This window comes from Ranitomeya imitator, chromosome 6 (genome assembly GCF_032444005.1).
Source record: "Ranitomeya imitator isolate aRanImi1 chromosome 6, aRanImi1.pri, whole genome shotgun sequence".
NCBI classification, from domain to species: Eukaryota; Metazoa; Chordata; class Amphibia; order Anura; family Dendrobatidae; genus Ranitomeya; species Ranitomeya imitator.
This window is the reverse complement of record NC_091287.1, coordinates 124,549,931-124,571,847: the sequence shown is the minus strand read 5'-3', so window position 1 is coordinate 124,571,847 and position 21,917 is coordinate 124,549,931. Positions and strand designations below refer to the sequence as shown.

Sequence of the window (21,917 nt, the reverse complement as noted above, 5' to 3'; positions counted from 1 at the left end):
GAGAGATCAGAGTCAAGGATTAGCCCGAGGCAGCGAGCTTGTGGGACTGGGGAGAGTGGGCAGCCATTTACTGTAAGGGATAGGTTCGTTGTGGGGGTCGCGTGAGATGGGGGAAAGATGATGAATTCTGTTTTGTCCATGTTAAGTTTCAGAAATCTAGCGGAGAAGAAGGATGAAATAGTGGACAGACATTGAGGGATTCTGGTTAGTAGGGAGGTGATATCTGGTCCAGAGATGTAGATCTGTGTGTCATCAGCATAGAGGTGATACTGAAAGCCATGAGATTCTATGAGCTGTCTCAGGCCAAAGGTGTAAATGGAGAAGAGCAGGGGCCCTAGGACTGAACCTTGTGGGACTCCGACAGATAGTGGGCGAGGTGAGAAGGTGGTGTGTGAGTGGGAGATGCTGAATGTCCTTAGGTATGATGAGATCCAGGATAGGGCCAAATCTGTGATGCCAAGGGATGAGAAGGTCTGTAATAATAGGGAATGGTCCACTGTGTCAAAAGCAGCCGTCAGGTCGAGGAGGACGAGGACAGAGTAGTGTCGCTTGCTCTTGGCGGTTAATAGGTCATTGGTGACCTTAGTTAGGGCAGTTTCAGTGGAATGGTGTGACCGGAAGCCAGATTGTAAGCGGTCAAAGAGGGAGCAAGAAGAGAGATGGGAGGACAGTTCAAGGTAGACGTGTTGTTCCCGTAGTTTGGAGGCATACGGGACAAGTGATATAGGGCGATAGCTAGATACAGAAGATGGGTCAAGAGAAGGCCTTTTGAGGATAGGTGTGATGGAGGCATGATTAAAGCTTGAGGGGAAAACACCAGTTGTTAGTGATAGGTTGAAGAGATGGGTTAGGGTTGGGATGAAGACTGTGGTGAGGTTTGGGATGAAGTGGGATGGGAGCGAGTTAAGTGCACAGGTGGTGAGATGCGATCTTGAGAGTAGAGTGGAGAGTTGATCTTCTGTAATGGTGGAGAAGTTGGTTTTGGAGGCGGAGGGCTGGGAAGTCGGGAGGAAGGGCTCTGGGGGTTGTTGACCAAAACTGTCTCTGATGTTATCAATCTTCTGCTTGAAAAATGAGGCAAAGTCTTCAGCTGAGATAAGTGGGGAGGGAGGAGGTGCTGGGGGACGGAGGAGAGAATTGAAGGTGTTGAATAACTGTTTAGGGTTGTGAGACAGGGAGGATATGAGAGATGAGAAGTAGGTTTGTTTAGCTGTGGCGAGTGTGGTCTTGAAAGTAGTGAGGGACTGTTTGAATGCGATGAAGTGCTCGTTGGAGTGGGATCTTTTCCATCTGCGCTCAGCAGCCCTGGAAGCTCGCCTCAGTTCTTTGGTCAGGCTGGTGTGCCAGGGCTGTCTGTTGATTTTGCGAGCTTTGGTATGTGTAAGTGGGGCAGCAGATTCCAAAGCTACAGCTATTGTGGTGTTATATAGAGCGGCAGCGTCATCCGCATTGTGTAAGGAACTTACATCTGTGAGAGGGAGGAGGGATTCAGAGAATGAATGTAGGTCAAGATGTTTAAGATTTCTGCGAGGGTGTGAAAGTTTGTGGGGTGGGGATTGTAGACATGGAGTGGAGAGGGAAGAGAATGTGAGAAGGTGGTGGTCAGAGAGAGGAAGAGGTGAGTTAGAGAGGTTAGATAGGGAGCAGAGGCGGGTAAAGATGAGGTCCAGTGTGTGGCCATCTTTGTGGGTGGCTGTAGAAGACCATTGAGTGAGGCCGAAGGAGGAAGTGAAAGATAGAAGTTTAGTAGCAGCTGAGAGGGAAGTGTCAATGGGGATGTTGAAGTCGCCCTTGATGATAGTGGGGATGTCCGTGGAAAGGAAATGAAGTAGCCAGTAGTCCTCAATATACAGCACAGGAAGAAACAACCACGCTCTCATGGATTCTTCAATTCAACAATGAAATGGTTTTTATTCATGCAATACAATTCATATAGTAGGCACAAAGAAGGGAAAATTATTGAGACAAATCTGGACATTTTAACCCTTCCCAGGGTCGCACACCTTTAACCACACTCAGTGTGCGTTCATCTTACCCTCCTCCACATTCTGGCACATAGACTATTTGATAAAGACCCGGGGACTTCCGGGGGTGAGGCATCTTGCATGGCTGCTTCTTACTAGTGATGGGCACTCCAGCTCTTTTTGGTGATCTGGCTCACTTGACTCTGTTTTCCACTTTTTGGCTCAAAAAATGGCTATTCTTGCAAATAGTACTACTTTTTTCACTGTTATTATTCCAGTCCCTTGACTGTAAAGCGAACACCTCAGAGTCATTATACACCTGTATAGGTATCTAGTGAAGCAGTAAAGACTGCTTTATAGCGATGCCATTTCCTCAGATTGTAAGCTCCTGTGCACCAAGCGCTCACTCCTCAATTATATTGCTGACCTGTGTTACTTTCTAATATCTGATAGTTTGTACATGTTGTTTCTGAATTAGTCATTGCTGTGATAGGATAGGTCATCAGTGTCAGATCGGTGGTGGTGCGACACCTGGCTGATCACCTGGGTGATGATGGTGCGACAACCAGCACTCCACTGATCAGCTGGTCTCGGTGATGATGGTGCAACACCCGGCACCCAACTGATCAGCTGTTCTCAGTGATGATGGTACAACACCTGGCACCCGCTGATCAGCTGATCTCGGTGATGATGATATGACTCCTGGCACCCCGCTAATCACATGTTCTCGGTGATGATGGTACGAGACCTGGCACCCCACTGATCAGCTGTTCTCAGTGATGATGGTATGACACCTGCCACCCCGCTGATCAGCTGCTCTCAGTGATGATGGTAAGACACCTGGCACCCCGCTGATCAGCTGTTCTCGGTGATGATGGTACGACAACTAGCACCCCGCTGATCAGCTGTTCTCGGTGATGATGGTACGACACCTGGCACCCCGCTGATCAGCTGTTCTTGGTGATGATGGTACGACACCTGCCCCCCCGCTGATCAGCTGTTCTCGGTGATGATGGTGCGACACCACACTGACCAGCTGTCCATGTTGGCGTTGGCCAGAACTGAGCAGTTACAGAGCTGGGCCGTCTTCTGATAGTGGCTGTGGCACATCCGCCTCCTATTCAAATCAATAAAGGATGGCTGTACAATACCTGGCCACTGCCACTATACAGTAGACTTAGCAGCTAAGTAAATCAGCAGTTCTTGTGGCTGCTAAACACTGAGAACAGTTGATCAGGGAGTGTGCCGGGTGTTGCACCCCCACTGATCAGACATTGATGACCTATCTTAAGGTTAAGCTATCGATGTTAACCCCTTAATGACCACCAATTTGTCTTTACTGACCTGCGATATAAGAGACTAGCATCCCCTGACAGATGACAATCCAGAGTGTGGAGGCTCCCTCTTCAACCTTATTGACACCCCGAGATCTTGATCATGTGGTCCTGATGTTTGTCATGGCACTTCATGCCCAAATAACGGCAGTAGAGTCTACCGGCTATAGTAGCCTGTTCAGAAGTTAGCGACATTTTGGTGGTAAAAATCAACTTTTTCATTCCTGTCATGTCACTTTACATTAATTCCTAAAAAGCACCTTAAGGGTTAATGAACTACCTGAAAGCAATTTTTAATATGTTGAGGGGTGCGGTTTTTTAAAATGGTATCACTTTTGGGGGTGTCCAACATATAGAACCTCCAAAGTCACTTCAAAAACTAAACAGGTTCCTAGAAAAAATAAGTCTTGGCAATGCTGTGTGAGATATTTCCCACGCAGCAATTGCCATAAAGTGAGACTCTGAACTATAGTAACCTCTCAGTGATGCACTGCAGGAGCCATTGTCTCCTGTCAGTGTGTCACTGAAGGTCCTATAGAGCAGTGACATCACCCAATGTCACTGTTCTAAAGGGGAGATCGTCGTGGGACACTCGTTATTAATTGGACTACGGCGGACAGGTAGTATACGGGTTATTATTTTACGTTTTTTGCAGGCGTAGGCGTTTGAAGTATGGTAAGTATGGTTAAATGAAGAATATTAAAATACTTTTTTCTGTCTGTGTCTTTATTTATTTTTTAACTCTTTCACTACTGTAGGATTAATAATGGATAGGCGTCTTATTGACGCCTCTCCATTATTAACTCGGCTTAATGTCACCTCACAATAGCAAGGTGACATTAACCCCTTATTACCCCATATCCCACCGCTACACGGGAGTGAGAAGAGAGGGGCTAAGTACCGGAATTGGCACATCTGTAAGATGCGCCATTTCTGTGGCGGCTGCGGAATGGTATTTGTAGCCGGGGGGCCAATATCTATGGCCCCTCTCTAGGCTATGAATATCAGTCCGCAGCTGTCTGCATAGCCTTTCTGGCTATAAAATATAGGGGGACCCCATGTCATTTTTTGGGGGGGTCCCCCTATTTTAATAGCCAGTAAAAGCTACGCAGACAGCTGCGGGCTGATATTCATAGCAGGCTACAAATATTGGCCCCTGGCCGTCGGCTTTCCCCCTCTGGCGCGGAAAATTGCGTGGGAGCCCACGCCGTTTTTTTCTGTTTTTTTTTTTTAAATTAAACGCTCATTAAGGCCTCTTTCACACTTGCGTCGGTACGGGTCCGTCGCTATGCGTCAGGCCTACGTACCGACGCACGTTGTGAAATCTGTGCACGACATGGGCAGCGGATGCAGTTTTTCAACGCATCCACTGCCCATTCTGAAGTTCGGGAAGGAGGGGGCGGAGTTTTTCTCATACAGTTGTATTAGCGCCGGATTGCGCCTGATGGCCACACGTTTCATCAGGCGGATCTGGTTTTTTTTTCAAAACTCGCCAGATTGTGCCTGACGGCAAAAACCTGATGTGTGAAGGCAGCCAGATATATGGATAGATACATCTATGTATCTATAGATATATCTATCTGTAAATATATCTAGAGATAGATATATCCATAGATACATAATAGAAAGGTCGATGTTTCTAAGGCTACTTTCACACTCGCGTTTTTAGCAATCCGTAATTTTGGGGAAAAAACGGATAGTGCAAATGTGCTCGCAGGATGCGTTTTTTACCCATAGACTTGTATTAGCGACGGATCGTGACGGATGGCCACACGTCGCGTCCATCCTGCACTGGATGCGTCCTGTTTTGGTGGACCGTCGGCACAAAAAAAGTTCAAGTGAACTTTTTTTGTCCGTCGCGTCCGCCATTTTCTACAGCGCATGTGCGGCCGAAACTCCGCCCCCTCCTCCACGGACTTCAGAATGGGCAGCGGATGCGTTGAAAAACTGCATCCGCTGCCCACGTCGTGTACAAATTTCACAACATGTGTCGGTACGTCGGCCCGACGCATAGCGACGGACCAGTACCAACGCAAGTGTGAAAGAGGCCTTAATAAGCGTTTAATTTAAGAGAAAAGAACGGAAAAAGACGGCGCCAGAGGGGAAAGCCGACGGCCGGGGGTCAATATTTGCAGCCTGCTATGAATATAGCAGCTGTCTGCGTAGCATTTACTGGCTATTAAAATAGGGGGACCCCCAAAAAAAATGATGTAGGGTCCCCCTATATTTTATAGCCAGAAACCAGAAAGGCTACGCAGACAGCTGCGGGCTGCATAGCCTAGAGAGGGGCCATGGATATTTCCCCCCCCCCCCCGGCTACAAATACCAGTCCGCAGCCGCCCCAGAAATGGGGCTATTGTAGGGTCACATTAAGCCGGGTTAATAATGGAGAGGCGTCAATAAAACGCCTATCCATTATTAATCCTAGTGTAGTGAAAGAGTAAAAAAAATAAATAAAGACACAGCCAGAAAAAAGTATTTTAATATTCTTCATTTAATTATACTTACCATACTTTAGCACCTGCAAAAAAACGTAAAATAATAAACCGTATACTACCTGTCCGCCGTAGTCCAATTAATAACGAGTGTCCCACGACAATCTCCCCTATAGAACAGTGACATCGGGTGATGTCACTGCTCTATAGGACCTTCAGTGACACACTGACAGGAGACAATGGCTCCTGCAGTGCATCACTGAGAGGTTACTATAGTTCAAAGTCTAACTTTATGGCAATTGCTGCATGGGAAATTTCCCACACGGCAATGCCAAAAGTGAGACTAGGGACTATTTTTTTACAGCGGCGGAGGAATACAGTGCGGAAGGATACCTTCCTCCCGTCATTGTATTCCTGGAGCCCCTAGAGAGCGGTCGCATCAGCTGATGCTACCGTTCTCCACGAGAGATCATTCGTGGGACACTCGTGGATTTCTGCGGGTCAGGGAGTATATTGTTTGTTTGTTATTTTCATATTTTTTACAGATGACACTGGCTTCGGGGAACAAAGTGACAAGTGATGGTGAGTATGTACTCTATGTTATATGTACTGTATGTCTATATGTATGTATGCATTGTATGAATGTATTGTATGTAGTATGTATGTAGTATGTATGCATGTATGTAGTATGTATATATGTTGTAAAATCGATGAATAAAGAAACAAAAAATGGAGTGGCACAGTCCTCAACTTAGAGGTTTTACTTAGACCACTAACAGGGCGTATTGGTCACGAGCCTTGTACTGCGTCGCCATATAATCCAGACCATAGGTGCTCCTCTGAAACTAGACGTATATCTGCACATTCAACGTATAAGAAAAGATGAGGGCACTCACCGGTCTTCACAAGATTCAAACCTTTATTGGTAACATGTCCATATAAAATTCATGGCCGGAGGTGAGGGAGCTGCAGCTCGTGTGAGCAGGGGAGAACAGCTCACACGAGCTGAGGCTCCATCACCTCCGGCCATGAATTTTATGTGGACATGTTACCAATAAAGGTTTGAATCTTGTGAAGACCGGTGAGTGCCCTCATCTTTTCTTATACGTGGATTGTGCATGTATATATGTTGTATGTATGTAGTATGTTGTATGCAGTATGTATGTAGTATGTTGTATGTATGTTGTATGTATGTTGTATGTATGTATGTAGTATGTATGTATGTATGTAGTATGTATGTAGTATGTTGTACGTATGTAGTATGTATGTAGTGTGTTTGTAGTATGTTGTATGTATGTTGTATGTATGTATGTATGTAGTATGTTGTATGTATGTAGTATGTATGTTGTATGCATGTAGTATGTTGTATGTAGTATGCATGTTTGTGTTGTTTTTTTTTACATTCAACACATTAGCTGGATGATGGGACTACTACTGTCCCATCATTGGCTAATGTGTCAATCACTGTCATTGTAGCAGGCATAGCCCGATGGGACTTGTAGTCCCATCGGACGATGCCTGCACAAACGCACAAACCCCCGGCAGCCCGCACAGACCCCCGGCAGGCCCGTGCAGACCCCCGGCAGGCCCGTGCAGACCCCCGGCAGGCCCTCACAGACCCCCGGCAGGCCCGCACAGACCCCCGGCAGGCCCGTACAGACCCCTGTCAGGCCCAAACAGACCCCCGGCAGGTGGGTCCAGTATTCCGATATCTTAAAAGTATCGGAACTCAGTATCGGAAATCCGATACTGCAAATATCGAGTTTCGGCTGATATTCGCTGTATCGGAATGCTCAACACTACTCATAACAAGGCCACCATCTAGTTGATTTATGACTCACATGTCTGAACCTTGGGTTACAGCTAATATACAAATAGACACCTTGCCTTGCTGCGGTGCCAACAAGTAACTGATTATGAAACAGCATTTTACTTTTTTCTCTGAGCAAGATCAGAATTTGACACCCTAGTCTGAACATTATTGTTTGGAATTTGAACAATCTACAATTGTAGCACAAAACTACAGCCCAGTGACCGATACAGGCAACGTCATTTCCTGAACTTACATAAATTCAGTCACCTTGCCTCACCTGTCAACTCAAGAGGAGAGTAAATGGAGAATAGGAGAGAAATCTTACATTTTTTAAATTATTACTGTTGGTAACATTTTTCTGAGTTGTTAATGGCGCATGTTAATGCATCTCCTATGATTCGTTAATACAAGAAATCGCTCTCCTTATATTTCATACTTTTTGACCACCTCCTCACAGTCAAGGAGCCTGTATATCAATAGGCATGGAAAAATATTTGTCTAAGGAACACAAGTCACCTCACTTCATATTGTAAATGTCAACCAGATCTACCGGTTTGGGAAAACTTCTTCTACCCTACCAAAAATCAAAAATTGCAAAAATATTAAAAAGTAAACAACTACTGACAAAGTCTCAGATGACAACAGAAAATTAGGAGGCTTTGTCTGAACTTATAGCTGGTGAGGCAATACCCTGCCTAATTTGTCACCATGCCAGACTCCTCCAGCTCCACCTGCAACAGAAAATCTACAATCAGTAAGCAGCTCAGGAAGTCTTAAGACTCCTCATACCTCTCTTTGATAAGAGATTAGATGTCTGCCATGCCTACATTAATTTGGCTGTAGCCCAGATTACAACAAATGCACAAAAACTTGACGAATTGGAGAACAGGGTCAATGATTGTGAAACTACCGTCACCTTTATGGCTCAGGTATCCACCAATAGTGAAAGAGAAGAAATTTCCCCCCGTGACAAGGTGGAGGACCTAGAAAACAGAGAAAGGTGGAATAATTTCCAATTCATAGGTGTCCCAGAAAATTGGAGATCTAACCACCTTTTTCACTACTGATCTAACACAAGCTTTACAACTTCCTATCATTCCGGCTTTACTGATGGTTCAGAGATCCCATTGCATAGATACTCATAGGGAACAAGGAGGCTAGATTCCTAAGCTGGTCCACTAAATAACAAATCTTGAGAACGTACCGTCGGATTGTTGGATGAACTCACTAACCATTCAAAACAACCGTATCCTCATCTTTCAGGACTTATGTTCTTCAGTGACTCAAAAATGTAAAGGCTTCTCACCCATTTGTTGATTCCTTTATGACACATCTATTAGGTTCTAGCTATTGTATCCAGCCAAACTAAAAGTCCAAGACAATGGCAGCACCCACATCTTTATTGATCCGATAGATGCACGCCTCCATTTCCGATTACCAAATGAAGAATGACCACTATCATTTCAGTGTGAGAGCATAACTGACTTTCATTACTTTGTCTACACTGTTAAGTGCTACAAGACCTGGTATAATTAATCGAAGTAACTGGTTATTCTTATCTGTTCCCATCTGATGTTTTTCTATATTCATTTAATTATGCCCATTCTTCCTTTTCATAGGTTCTCAAGTGGTGTGTGGCTCTCTTTCTTTGCAGACTTTAAACAAAGCCTAGCTTCTCTTTGCTCGTTGGGACGAAGAATCATGACTAAACGTTTTGTCAAGACATCAAAACAGGAGTATATCAAACACCAATACATCACCACATTATACAACCTCCACTGATCTTAAGTTTATATTGTGGCCTGAATACACCTGTTAAACATAGAAAGGTTCTTAATCATTTAAAACGTATGACCCCTGACATCATCTACATACAAGAGACATACTGGGTGAAAGAGAAAAATTCCACAATGAAGGCCTCTTTGTTGGACCTCTGCTCCTCGGCAGAATATTCTTCAAAAACTAGAAGGGTGGCTATCCTAATTTGTAAAGATCTTCCCTACACAATTCATGACGAATTAGTTGATCCTCTTGGCAGATTTATTATGTCATTTGTGGACATTGCTGGACACAATTACATACTATTAAATATATTTGCCCCTAATCAGACCTACTTTTCTTTCTAATCTTCTAGTCATTCTACAACAGAGGAACACTCAAAACATAATTCTAGGGAGTGATTTAAACTATGTAATTGATCCACAAATGGATAGATGAAATCGTGGTATTCAATCCTTATTGACTACTCAACAGCTCTACCAGATGTTAAATGCATTGTCCCTTGGCGACTCCGGTATAGCTCTACTACAGAAAACACATTTTACTTTACAGCACATGATTCTTTTTCAAGAATATATTCTCTCTTTATCTTGGAAAGCCTATTTGAGCAATCAGCCAACACAGAAATACACTCCATCTTAATTTTTGGACCATTCCCCAATCTCTCTCTCCAATCTCTCCCATCTCAATTACGATCTGAATTTTGGAGATTCCCTTCTTATATTGCCACGTCTGAAGATTTTAGCTACTTAATATGCATTGGAGTAATTTAATAGATGATAATATATTATATTTCAAAAACACCACTCTACTATGGGGCACCTCAAAAACTGTCATGAGAGGTCACATAACTAAGTATACAGCGTTGAAAAAACGCAAATTTAAAGAGCAATTCCATAAATTTAATAATGTCTTAGGGTACCGTCACACAGTGCCATTTCGATCGCTACGACGGTACGATTCGTGACGTTCCAGCGATATCGTTACGATATCGCTGTGTCTGACATGCAGCAGCGATCAGGGATCCTGCTGAGAATCGTACGTCGTAGCAGATCGTTTGGAACTTTCTTTCGTCGCTGGATCTCCCGCTGTCATCGCTAGATCGGTGTGTGACACCGATCTAGCGATGCGTTCGCTTGTAACCAGGGTAAACATCGGGTTACTCAGCGCAGGGCCGCGCTTAGTAACCCGATGTTTACCCTGGTTACCAGCGTAAATGTAAAAAAAACAAACAGCACATACTTACATTCCGGTGTCCGTCAGGTCCCTTGCCGTCTGCTTCCCGCACTCACTGACTGCCGGCCGTAAAGTGAAAGCAGAGCACAGCGGTGACGTCACCGCTGTGTTGTGCTTTCACTTTACGGCCGGCAGTCAGTGAGTGCGGGAAGCAGACGGCAAGGAACAGACACCGAAATGTAAGTATGTGCTGTTTTTTTTTTTACGCTGGTAACCAGGGTAAACATCGGGTTACTAAGCGCGGTCCTGCGCTTAGTAACCCGATGTTTACCCTGGTTACCCGGGGACCTCGGCATCGTTGGTCGCTGGAGAGCTGTCTGTGTGACAGCTCTCCAGCGACCACACTACGATTTACCTACGATCACGGCCAGGTCGTATTGCTGGTCGTGATCGTAGGTAAATCGTATAGTGTTACGGTACCCTTACTCAAAACCTAACATGCTTAAACAGTGGGGAAAAAGTATTTAGTCAGCGACCAATTGTGCAAGTTCTCCCAATTAAAAAGATGATAGAGGCCTGTAATTGACAAGGTGATTTTCTGGATTTGTTTGATTATTTTGACTCTCATAGTTGTGGTCTGCCTATGATGTCAATTTCAGGCCTCTCTTATCTTTTTAAGTGGGAGAACTAGCACAATTGGTGGCTGACTAAATACTTTTTTTCTCCACTGTATAACACATCCCTCTCTCCAGGAAAAACAGAAATGCCAAGAATCAAGACAGTTAATAGAAAGCTTCTTACATGGTCATGCCCACTGGCAAAACAAAACCAACAGAGCCATGGTCAAGTCCACTGGAGCCAAAACAAATATCATTGTTGGGGCAATAGACCAGTTTCACTGTTGGCCAGACCAACTTGTCCTTATTCTACACACAAACCTATACTTGCCCTACGAGATCCAAACACCCAAGAACTATATACCAAAACAGAAAAAATTGGCAAAGTACTATTGAATTATTGAACTATTGAGAACTTTTATAGAGCTACTCCTACTGATCTAGAATTCATTATTTAATTTCTTACTGCCCAAGTTCTACCCCAATTATCTACTGGCCAAGCAAATGATCTTGATGCTCCTATAACAGAAGTGAAACTGTCAATATTTTCTGCATCAGACAATAAATCATGAGGTTCAGATGGCTATTCTGCCAAATATTATATACTTGTACTGCCTGTTATTATACCAAACTTACCAGTCTCCTTCAGTGTTTATTGGTAATCAACAAGTTTATCGATTATTTATAATAATATTACTCCCAAAACCAAGTACAGATGACCCTCTTCCTTTATCTTTACACCATATCTCTCTTAAATCAAGCTGTCTAACAAATCTTTTGAATCCAGCTCAACAAAGCTTCACTAAATGTAGACATGCTGTTAAAAATACAGCTCTGGCAAAAATTAAGAGACCACTGCAAAATGTTCAGTTTGTCTGATTTATCTCTTTATAGGTATATTTTTGAGTAAATATAAGTATAATATGTGGCTCTGTGCTGTATACTACTTCGCTGTGCAATATACTACGTGGCTCTGTGCTGTGTACTACGTCACTGGGCAATATATTACGTGGCTCTGTGCTGTATACTACGTCACTGGACAATATACTACGTGGCTCTGTGCTGTATACTACGTCACTGGGCAATATACTACGTAACTGGGCAATATACTACGTGGCTCTGTGCTGTATACTACGTCACTGGGCAATATACTACGTCACTGGGCAATATACTACGTGGCTGTGCAATATACTACGTCACTAGGCAATATACTACGTAACTGGGCAATATACTACGTGGCTGCGCAATATACTACGTCACTGGGCAACATACTACGTAACTGGGCAATATACTACGTGGCTGGGAAATATACTACGTCGGTGGGCAATATACTATGTGGCTGGACAATATACTACGTGACTGTGCAATATACTTCATGGCTGGGCAATATACTATGTGGCTGGGCAATATACTATGTGGCTGGGCAATATACTACGTGACTGTGCAATATACTTCATGGCTGGGCAATATACTACGTGGTTGGGCAATATACTACGTGGTTGGGCAATATACTACGTGGCTGGGCAATATACTACGTGGCTGGCCAATATACTACGTGGCTGAGCAATATACTACGTGGCTGGGCAATATACTACGTGGTTGGGCAATATACTACGTGGTTGGGCAATATACTACGTGGGTGGGCAATATACTACGTGGCTGGGCAATATACTACGTGGCTGAGCAATATACTACGTGGCTGGGCAATATACTACATGGCTGGGCAATATACTACGTGGCTGGGCAATATACTACATGGCTGGGCAATATACTACGTGGACATGCATATTCTAGAATACCCGATGCATTAGAATCGGGCCACCATCTAGTAAACACATATTAACATTGTCCATAAAGCATACAAAACCTACAAGAAACAAACCCTCCGTAGTCGCTCGCGCCGGCCGCCATCTTCTGTTGCATGTTCCTGTGGCAAAGATGGTATGGGAGAAGGAACTGCCATGACATCTCGGTCATGTGACCGCAACGTCATCACAGGTCCTGCGCTCATACGAACCCTGGGACTGGAAGCTGCCGTGGACTACAAGGGGCCCTCGAAAAGGTGAGTATATGTTTATTTTTTAACCTGTGACAAACCTGGCTGGGCAATATAGTACGTGACTGGCCAATATAATATGTGGCTCTGTGCTGTATACTACTTCGCTGTGCAATATACTACGTGGCTCTGTGCTGTATACTACGTCACTGGGCAATATACTACGTAACTGGGCAATATACTACGTAACTGGCCAATATATTACGTGGCTCTGTGCTGTATACTACGTCACTGGGCAATATACTATGTGGCTGGGCAATATACTACGTGACTGTGCAATATACTTCATGGCTGGGCAATATACTATGTGGCTGGGCAATATACTATGTGGCTGGGCAATATACTACGTGGTTGGGCAATATACTACGTGATTGGGCAATATACTATGTGGTTGGGCAATATGCTACGTGGGTGGGCAATATACTACGTGGCTGAGCAATATACTACGTGGCTGGGTAATATACTACGTGGCTGGGCAATATACTATGTGGCTGGGCAATATACTACGTGACTGTGCAATATACTACATGGCTGGGCAATATACTACGTGGACATGCATATTCTAGAATACCCGATGCGTTAGAATCGGGCCACCATCTAGTAAACACATATTCACATTGTCCATAAAGCATACAAAACCTACAAGAAACACACCCTCCGTAGTCGCTCGCGCCGGCCGCCATCTTCTGTTGCATGTTCCTGTGGCAAAGATGGTATGGGAGAAGGAACTGCCATGACGTCTCGGTCATGTGACCGCAACGTCATCACAGGTCCTGCGCTCATACGAACCCTGGGACTGGAAGCTGCCGTGGACTACAAGGGGCCCTCGAAAAGGTGAGTATATGTTTATTTTTTAACCTGTGACAAACCTGGCTGGGCAATATAGTACGTGACTGGCCAATATAATACGTGGCTCTGTGCTGTATACTACTTCGCTGTGCAATATACTACGTGGCTCTGTGCTGTATACTACGTCACTGGGCAATATACTACGTAACTGGGCAATATACTACGTAACTGGCCAATATATTACATGGCTCTGTGCTGTATACTACGTCACTGGGCAATATACTACGTAACTGGGCAATATACTACGTGGCTCTGTGCTGTATACTAATGATAATGATTATAATAATGATAAACTTACCTGGAGCAGCCAGTGCCAGGCAGCAGCTGCCAAGGCAAACAGGATCATGGGGTGCATTAAAAGAGGTCTGGATACACATGATGAGAGCATTATACTGCCTCTGTACAAATCCCTAGTTAGACCGCACATGGAGTACTGTGTCCAGTTTTGGGCACCGGTGCTCAGGAAGGATATAATGGAACTAGAGAGAGTACAAAGGAGGGCAACAAAATTAATAAAGGGGATGGGAGAACTACAATACCCAGATAGATTAGCGAAATTAGGATTATTTAGTCTAGAAAAAAGACGACTGAGGGGCGATCTAATAACCATGTATAAGTATATAAGGGGACAATACAAATATCTCGCTGAGGATCTGTTTATACCAAGGAAGGTGACGGGCACAAGGGGGCATTCTTTGCGTCTGGAGGAGAGAAGGTTTTTCCACCAACATAGAAGAGGATTCTTTACTGTTAGGGCAGTGAGAATCTGGAATTGCTTGCCTGAGGAGGTGGTGATGGCGAACTCAGTCGAGGGGTTCAAGAGAGGCCTGGATGTCTTCCTGGAGCAGAACAATATTGTATCATACAATTATTAGGTTCTGTAAAAGGACGTAGATCTGGGGATTTATTATGACGGAATATAGGCTGAACTGGATGGACAAATGTCTTTTTTCGGCCTTACTAACTATGTTACTATGTTACTATGTTACTACGTCACTGGGCAATATACTACGTAACTGGGCAATATACTACGTGGCTCTGTGCTGTATACTACGTCACTGGGCAATATACTACGTACCAGCATGTGCCTCTGAGAGCCTTTTAAACATTAGGCTCCACTCCAAACACTCACGCCCAGCTGGCCATGACATCGCCCGCAGGCCTATCCGGAGCTGCCACATCACAGACATGGTAAGGTGATTTCTGGACTTAGGCTCCAAAGCACAAGAGTGCATCTGTGCAACACTGGTTACTATAGGTTTGGCTGGAAAGCCAGCAGTAACCAAGCATATACCAGGAGCCTGAGCAAGACGCAGGGAACGACGTCTATGCTGAACAGCAATCTGAGCAGCCAGACTTAAATGGGAGACCGCAGAGGCAGACAAGGTTTGGGATCTATCTCGTACAGCGGGAGAATCCTGACACCTAACACCCACTCATGGCCATCATCTGTTAACAGACATATAAGGGCTTTCATGTTTCTGGTAGCACAAAGACTCTTTAAAAGCAAAATGGCTCCTCGCAAGAGAAATTCAGCAAATTCTGCGCTCCCAAATCCAAATGCACCCCTCACCAACAGTGTACCTAAACCACATACAATGTTAATGTTTGGAACTTCTGAAGCGATGAGTGACCGCCTAACGTATGGGTGCATGTCTCCAGACACATGAGCTGGTCATAACGTACTGGTCACTATAAGGTACTGGTCACTACAATGTACTGGTCACTACAAAGGCAGTTTGCAATTTTCACTCATTCATTGCTGCTTGTTTTTGGAAAACACCCATGGAGTCAAAATCGTCACGACACTTGTAGATAAATTCCCAAAGATGTATAATTTCCAAACTGGGGGTCATTTGAGGGAGGAATTCTGCTCTTCTAGCACTTAGGGCTCTGTGTATGGAGTCCACAAACTATTCTAGGAAAATCTGCGCTCCAGGAGGCAAATAGCGCTCTGTTCCTCCCGAGTCGCTCCATAAGGCTAAGCAGTACTGTACAGCCACATATGGGGTATTGCCACATTCAGTAGAATTTGAGGGGTAAATTATGGTGCCATTTTTACCCACTTCTTGTGTGAAATGTAAAATTGTAAAATCTGGGGCCAAAATAAAATTTTGGTGGTAAAAATGTAATTATTTTTTCTTCACTGTCCAATTGTATAAAATTCTGTGACACACCTGTGGTGTCAATATAATCACTGCACCACTAGATGAATTCTTTGAGAGGTGTAATTTGTAAAATGAGGTCACATATGGGGGTTTCTGCTGTTCTGGCAATTCAGGGGTTCACCCAGTGGGTCATGGCACCCGCAAACCATATCCGTAATGTTTACACTATAGTTTGGCGCTCCTTCCCTTCTTAACTGTGCACTGTGCCTGAAAAATATTTCCCAATTACATGTAGGGAATTGGTGCACTCAGGAAAAAATGGACCTCAGATTGTCGTAAAATATTTTCCTATTAGCCCTTAGAAAAATTAAAAACTTGGGGCTGAAACAACATTTTAGTGGTAAAAATTTAATTTATTCTTCCTTCACCACTCAATGGTATAAAATTCTGTGAGGCACATGTGATGTCAATATGATCACTGCATCCCTAGGTAAATTCATTGGGGAGTGTAGTTTGTAAAATGAGTTCACATATAGGGCTTTTCTATTATTCTGGCACCTAAGGGGCTCTGCCAATGTGACATGGAACACTCAAATTATTCCAACAAAATCTGAACTCCAATATTTTTCCCTTCTGAGCTTTGCACTGTGCCTCAAAAGTAGTACTCCCCTACATATGGGGTATCGGCGTACTCAGGAGAAATTGCACAACACATTTTATGGTGCAATTTATCCTGTTACCCTTGTGAAAACCAAAAAATTGGACTAAAATAAAATTTCTGTGGGGAAAATGTGATTTTTATTATTTTCATGACTCAAAGTAATAAACTGATGTGAAGCACCTGGGGGTTCAAGGTGCTCACCACACATTTAAATACATTCCTTAAGGGTCTAGTTTCCAAAAAGTGGTCATTGTGGGGGGTTCCATTGTTTAGGCACATCAGGGGTTCTCCAAATGGGACATGGCGTCTGCTAACGATTCCAGCAAATTTTGCGTTCAAAAAGTCAAATGACACTCTTTCCCTTCTGAGCACTTACCTGCGCCCAAACAGTAGTTTTCTCCAACATATAAGGTATCAATGTACTCAGGAGAAATTGCACAACAAATTGTATGATGCTATTTCTCATGTTACCCTTATTAAAATGCAAAATTTGGGGCTAAAAACATTTTTGTGGGGAAAATGTGATTTTTTTTTTTTTTTTTACAGCTCAACGTTACAAACTTCTGTGAAGCACTCAGGGGTTCAAGGTGCTCACCACACATTTAAATATATTTCTTGAGGGGTCTAGTTTACAAAATGGGATCACTTGTGGGGGTTTACCACTGTTTAGGCACATCAGGGGCTCGGCAACCGGAAAAGGCATCCGCTAATGATTGCAGCAAATGTGTTCAAAAAGTGAAATGACGCTCCTTCCCAGCCCTGCCGTGCACCCAAATAGTAGTTTTCTCTCTCATATTGGGTATCGGCATACTCAGAAGAAATTGCTCTACTAATTGTATGGTGCAATTTCTCCTTTTCCCTTTCTGAAAATGCAATATTTGGGGTAAAAACATTTTTGTGTGGAAAATGTGATTTTTTTTTTTTTTTTTTTTTTCACGGCTCAATATTATAAACTTCCATGAACACCTGGGGGTTCAATGTGATTACCATACATCTAGATATGCTCCCTGAGGGGTCTAGTTTCCAAATTTGTGTCACTTGTGGGGGATTTTCACTGTTTAGGCACATCAGGGGCTCTCTATACGCAACATGGTATCCGCTAATTGTTCCAGCAAATTTTGCATTCAAAGAGTCAAATGGGGCTCCTTCTCTTCCAAGTTCTGCAGTCCACCACATATGTGGTATCGGCATGCTCAGGAGAAATTGCACAACAAATTTTGGTGTCCGTTTTTTTCTGATACCATTGTGTAAATAAAAAAAATGTGGGTATAAAATAAAACATTTTGTGAAAAAAAGTGAAATGTTCATTTTTTTCCCATATTCCAAACATTCCAGTGAAGCATCTGAAGGGTTAATAAACTTCTTGAATGTGGTTTTGAGCACCTTGAGGGGTGCAGTTTTTAGAATGGTGTCATTTTGGGTATTTTCTATAATATAAACCCCTCAAAGTCACTTCTAATATGAGATGGTCAGTAAAAAATTTTCTTGGTAAAAATGAGAAATTGCTGGTCGAATTTTAACCCTTTATAACTTCCTAACTAAAAAAAAAATGGTTTCAAAAATTGTGCTGATGTAAAGTAGATATGTGCAAAATTTTATTTATTAACTATTTTGTATGACATTTATCTCTGATTTAAGGGAATAAAAATTCAGTGTTTAAAAATGACATTTTTAAAATTGACAAATTTCTGTTTTTTTTTCCACAAATAAACACAAGTTACATCAAAGAAATTTTACCACTATCATAAAGAACAATATGGCTTGACTACAAATCTCAGAATCAGTGGGATCCATGGAAGCGCTCCAAAATTATTACCTCATAAAGTGACAGTGGTCAGAATTGACAAATTTGCCTGATCATTAACAAGCAAACCATCCACATCGCTACATTCAGTGACTAGAATCCACCCTAAGGATATGGCGCCATTATACGCTTTCTTATTTAGGTACAGCAAATTTACTTAAAATGGTAGCATTTCCCAGAGTTCAGGCTGTGATTGACAATAATGAAGTCATTAGACGCTTGTTTCCGAGTTTCTTTACACGGATTGAGTAATAATGGGCACAGATAGTCCTCTATACAGAATAATGCAGGTTCCATATTGTACATATAGTATAATGCACTCCCCATGGTCCTTGAAAAAGTATAATGCAGCCCTCCTCAGGGTGTACTGCAGCCCCCTCAGAATGTACTGCAGCCCCACACACAGTATAATGCAGCCCCCCCACACAGTATAGTGCAGCTCCCCACACATACATAGTATGATGCAGCTCCCCACCAACACACAGTACAGTGCAGTTCACCCAACACACAGTATAATGCAGCTCCCCCAACACAGTATAGTGCAGCTCCATCCCAACACACAGTATAGTGCAGCTCCCTCCCAACACACAGTATACTGCAGCTCCCTCCCAACACACAGTATAGTGCAGCTGCCTCCCAACACAGTATAATGCAGCTCCTGAACACACAGTATAGTGCAGCCCCCCAACACATAGTATAGTGCAGCTCCCTCCCAACACACAGACACAAAGTATAGTGAAGACAAGCACACACACAGTATAATGCAGCCCCACACTCACACACAATAATGCATACACACACAATACTCACCCCTCCTCCTTGTTCACTGCGCTGCTCCAGTCTCTGCTCCGGTCTTATCAGCTCCACTGCTAGAACACGCTGAGTCACAAGTAGAGGGGAATGATGGGAGAGAGCATCATCTGATGCCCTCTGCTCCATCACTGCTTTCAACTGTATCAGCGTCTATGATGCTGAAAAGTTGAATAAGCGATGGGGGTGGAGCCGGGCCCCATAGTGGTCGAGTGGTGTGCTGCTAGCAGCACATCACTGGCTGGGGGCCCCTAGAGGAGCGAGGGTGCTAGGCAGCTGCCTGGTCTGCCTGCCCCTAACGCCGACCCTGGTTTGAGGGATATACCAGAACTCAATACACCAACCATAATTACAGCGATTTTATTATAGACATATTTTCATCCTTCAGCGTGATATACAGAAATGCTTCTCAATCTCTGTCATCGGGCATATATAACCCGATTAGAGGACATATGATGGGTATTTTCCTTACATCAACTTGTTTCAAGTGTAATTCTCCGAGGCTGACCTGTACCACTGCATGTGGTCTTGCTCAGACATAGTCTTTTTGGACAAAGATCCATGGTTTTGTATCCATTCACCTGCACAATTTGATCAGACCCTTTTGGTCTTATATGGGCCATTTTTGGATATCTAGAGGCTGAAACATATTGATACAATCCTGGTGTAAGGAAACTTTTACACATGATAGCAGCAGCAAGATCCAAAACAATTCCTCCCACATGGCTTAGTCAGCAACCCCCTCCATACAATTTTTTTGGAAAAAGTTGCCTTTTTGATGACGATGCACTGGGTGGAGTCATCTCTTCAAAGGGAACAAATAGTTCAATTTTTTTTACATTTGGAAATTTTTTTTAGAACTTTTACCTCGCTACATTCGTAAATCCTTGCAGGATAGAATTGGACGAACTACAGGTTTTCAACAAAGGCTGTTGATGGGAGATCCTCCAATAATGTTACCTTAGTTTTTTACTACAGATTATGTCTACAACATTGAGACACAAGCCATGAGGATGAGTTCCTCTCTTACTATATTCCCAACTACTATTTCTTCCACAATCACTGTATTTCTCCTTGACGGGAGAGAGGAGGAAACATGGGCAACTGTTGTTATTGACGCTCATTTGATGCCACTGTTAAGGTTTACTTTATTGTCAATTAACCTATTGCACAGTAATTTATAGTACTTGATTATCATATTTCATGAAGGTTATATATAGAACGATTTTTTGTAATCTGAAAATTGTTAATAAAAACATTATTTGAAAAACACAGAAAAGACCTGGGAAAGGTTGAAATGTACAGATTTGTTGCAGTAATCTTCACATCTTTGTGCCCACTTTAGTATATGAATTGCATTGCACAAATAAAAAGCCACTTTATTGTTGACTTCAATAATCCATAAGAGTGGAGTGCGGTTGTTTTTTCCTCTGCTATGCTAAGGATAGGTCATCAGTGTTAAAGATTGCTTTTGATTTTTTTGCAGTTGAGTTTGATGAACCCTCTGACATCGTGTTCTTGATGGACGGTTCCAGCAGTGTTGGCTACAACAACTTTGAAAAAGTAAAAGAATTTGTAAAGATCACAACTGCTAAGATCCTCTCTGAAGACATGAACATCAACAGAATGCTACGACTGGCTGTGATTCAGTACAGCAATACTGGGACACAAAGGCTTGAAGTACCTTTAACTGACAACTTAGAGGATGCAATCTCCAATTTGTCTAAAGTTACATATATAGATGAGTCCACAGACCTACCAGATGCTTTAAAGTACCTGCTGAAGTATTTCAGTAGCAGTGGGAGACCCAATGTAAAGAGAAAAGTTATAATATTTTCTGATGGTAAATCTTCAGGGATTGCCCAAAACCAAATTGCGGCACAGGCAGCAGCAACCTTAAATCCCAGGACTGAACTGTTTGCAGTAACTGTCGGCACCTTTCATGAAATTGGCATTTGTCAGTTAGTGAGCGGAAAGGTAAATAACTTCAATTTTAATTCTATTGAGAATAAAGTTTTCCGTGTCTCCGAATATAATGATCTATCAAGAAGAGGCACCTTACAAAGTTTTCTAAAGAAAATAACATGAGCTTTAACATGTTCATTACTTGTATTTGTGTAGAGAAAACAGCAATGACTTTAAAATAAAGAATGTCTTGAAATATAGAAATATGGTTTGTCCTTTTTGAAAGTAGTATTTTATATAACGATCCCATTTTAGCACAATATTCAAGCATGCACTCCTCCAAAGGCCAAATTTAGACATCAATAAAACATGGTCGGAGTATGGCTTGTGATACACAGACAGGCCACAGGTGTATCCCGAGCCCAACAACCTCACACAGGGGGGAAAATAAGTATTTGATACACTGCTGATTTTGCAAGTTTTCCTACCTACGAAAAATGGAGAGGTCTGTAATCTTTATCGTAGGTGCATTTCAACTGTGAGAGGCAGAATCTTAAAAAAAAATCCAGAAAGTCACATAGTATGATTTTTACATAATTCATTTGC

The 21,917-nt window shown here is 43.0% G+C and overlaps 1 protein-coding gene across 3 annotated transcripts in view; it reads left to right on the top strand.

Moving 5' to 3' along the window:
• Nucleotides 1–21,562, top strand: part of LOC138642125 (collagen alpha-1(VI) chain-like) — a 66,260-nt gene extending 44,698 nt beyond the window's left edge. For all 3 annotated transcript variants that reach the window (XM_069730061.1, XM_069730060.1, XM_069730062.1), the window contains one exon: nt 20,893–21,562. In XM_069730061.1, coding sequence (XP_069586162.1) covers nt 20,893–21,494 — 602 coding nt within the window. In that variant the 3' untranslated portion in view covers nt 21,495–21,562. The remainder of the gene's footprint in view (nt 1–20,892) is intronic.
• Nucleotides 21,563–21,917: the final 355 nt, after the last annotated feature.